The sequence below is a fragment of the Lactuca saligna genome, chromosome 3 (genome assembly GCF_052625555.1).
Source record: "Lactuca saligna cultivar CGN05327 chromosome 3, ASM5262555v1, whole genome shotgun sequence".
Classification (NCBI taxonomy): Eukaryota; Viridiplantae; Streptophyta; class Magnoliopsida; order Asterales; family Asteraceae; genus Lactuca; species Lactuca saligna.
In genome coordinates this window covers 64,232,501-64,234,343 of record NC_136419.1, presented here as the reverse complement: position 1 = coordinate 64,234,343, position 1,843 = coordinate 64,232,501, and the positions used below count along the sequence as shown (strand labels likewise).

Below are 1,843 nucleotides of genomic sequence, written 5' to 3'. Positions count from 1 at the left end.
CTCCTCGTTTGGTTGTGGTTCTAGAGTAGGATCATCTGTCCGGGTGACTATCTCACCTCTGAGTATATACAGTCACGCGTTCCTTGAATTGTTGATACTGAGTATGCTGTTATGTTGTAATGATCTATTAGATCTGTGTTATGGCACCGAGTATGTTGTTATGTTGTACTGGTCTGTTAGATCTGTCTTCTAGTATTGAGTATATCGCTTGTGGTAATAATTTGTAGAACTATATGTTATCTGTGCTTGCTGGTTACCCACAGGGGAAAAAAGGATATCACCTTTTTTATATAAAGGACAAGAAGATCATTGTGTCAAGACATGAAATTTATTGAAGGAGTTTTCCCTTTTTCTAAATCGGATATGTTTGGAAACCCAATTCAACCAAATGATAATGATTTTTGGTTGAAACACTTGGCGAAGATGAAAACAAGCTGGTTGATAAGGACCTTGAGCCGCAAAGTCTAATTGAGAACCTTCACTAAACTAACCCTATTGCCACAAATGAAGACATGCCCAACGAAGACATATGAGATGAAAATAATATGGACTCATACACCGTGGACTTACAACCCACAAGAGGGCCAAGAGCCAAAAGAACTCGAACCCGGTCCAAGCACCTTAGCGATTTTGTGGTTATTTTGCCCCCTTGAGTAGACCATGCATTACCAACGTTTGATTAACGTTCCTCGACGGTACACTCCTTCTAACTTTATATCTTATGATAAGTTTACTAACGCTCACAATGTTTTTTTGGTTGCAATTAGCTCCCAAAGTAAGCCCAAAAATTTAAAAAAAGCTTTGAAGGATGAGAAGCGAAAAGAAGCAATGCAAATAGAAATCAATGCTCTTGAAGAAAACAACACATGTACTCTTGAGCAATTACCTACTTGAAAGCGCACTATAGACTCCAAATGGGTCTATAAAATCAAATACAAATTGAATGAGAAGTTGTTGAAAACATAAAATAAATCTAAATTGAATCATATAACTTAAAATAAGGTGAAAAGATGTTTGAAGAGAAGGGTCCGGTGTTGCGCCGCACAACAACTTTTAAATCAATTTTTTTTTTAAAAAAACAAACATCTGTGAAATGTCAAGTGTTGCGTGTGTTCTATACGGTACCAAGTAATTTTTTTTTAAAGAAAAACAAATGACCTCTTCCTCCTCCCCACCCCCACCCACACACAAGAGTAATACAAAACAACAAATATTTTCTTTAAATGATTAAATGTGAAATCAGTACGTAAATTACAAGTAATATAATTATATAGCTTTAAATATTGGAAACATATTTCCTAGTTACACGATGTTTTTCTATAGAGAATACTTTCAAATCAAACAAAGTTAAGAAAAAATTGGCATGTAATTATGATGCATCCAAATGGTAGAAAATGCTAAAGCCAAGGTCACACATGGCCATATCACCTTCTCCAAAACCACGCTTGAAATGCTCCATTTGTCCTTCATCTCCATGTTCTTGCCATCGCCATCGTCATCCTCTAAGGATTCATCTCCAAGATAGATGCAACATATTAGCAAAAGAGAAACCAGGTTAACCACTGGACTTGTTATCTCCTTGGTGCTCATCTTCAATGGGTTCGAACCCACCAAAGTTTTAAACTTCTCCAAGGCGAGCGTCTTCCTATGTTGTGTTTCATGTGTTGTAATCATCCCCGGGTTGAGTTGGACCTTAACTGTTTGCGATGGCACAATCTTGTGAAAGAATGTGTTTGAGACTTGTCGTGTTGAGACCAATAATCCATGACTGACTTCGGTCTTTTGATACATTTCAAAGGTTGGAGTGGTCGAGATATCTTCCAAATCACCAGTGGCATCTAGG

The 1,843-nt window shown here is 37.2% G+C and overlaps 1 protein-coding gene across 1 annotated transcript in view; it reads right to left on the bottom strand.

Moving 5' to 3' along the window:
• Nucleotides 1–1,201: 1,201 nt before the first annotated feature.
• The window catches only part of LOC145036723 (NAC domain-containing protein 54-like), a 3,334-nt gene continuing 2,692 nt past the window's right edge, over nucleotides 1,202–1,843 (bottom strand). The window contains exon 7 of the mRNA XM_078985189.1: nucleotides 1,202–1,843. This exon is cut by the window's right edge and continues 91 nt beyond it. Within this exon, the coding sequence (XP_078841315.1) occupies nucleotides 1,348–1,843 (496 nt within the window). The 3' untranslated portion in view covers nucleotides 1,202–1,347.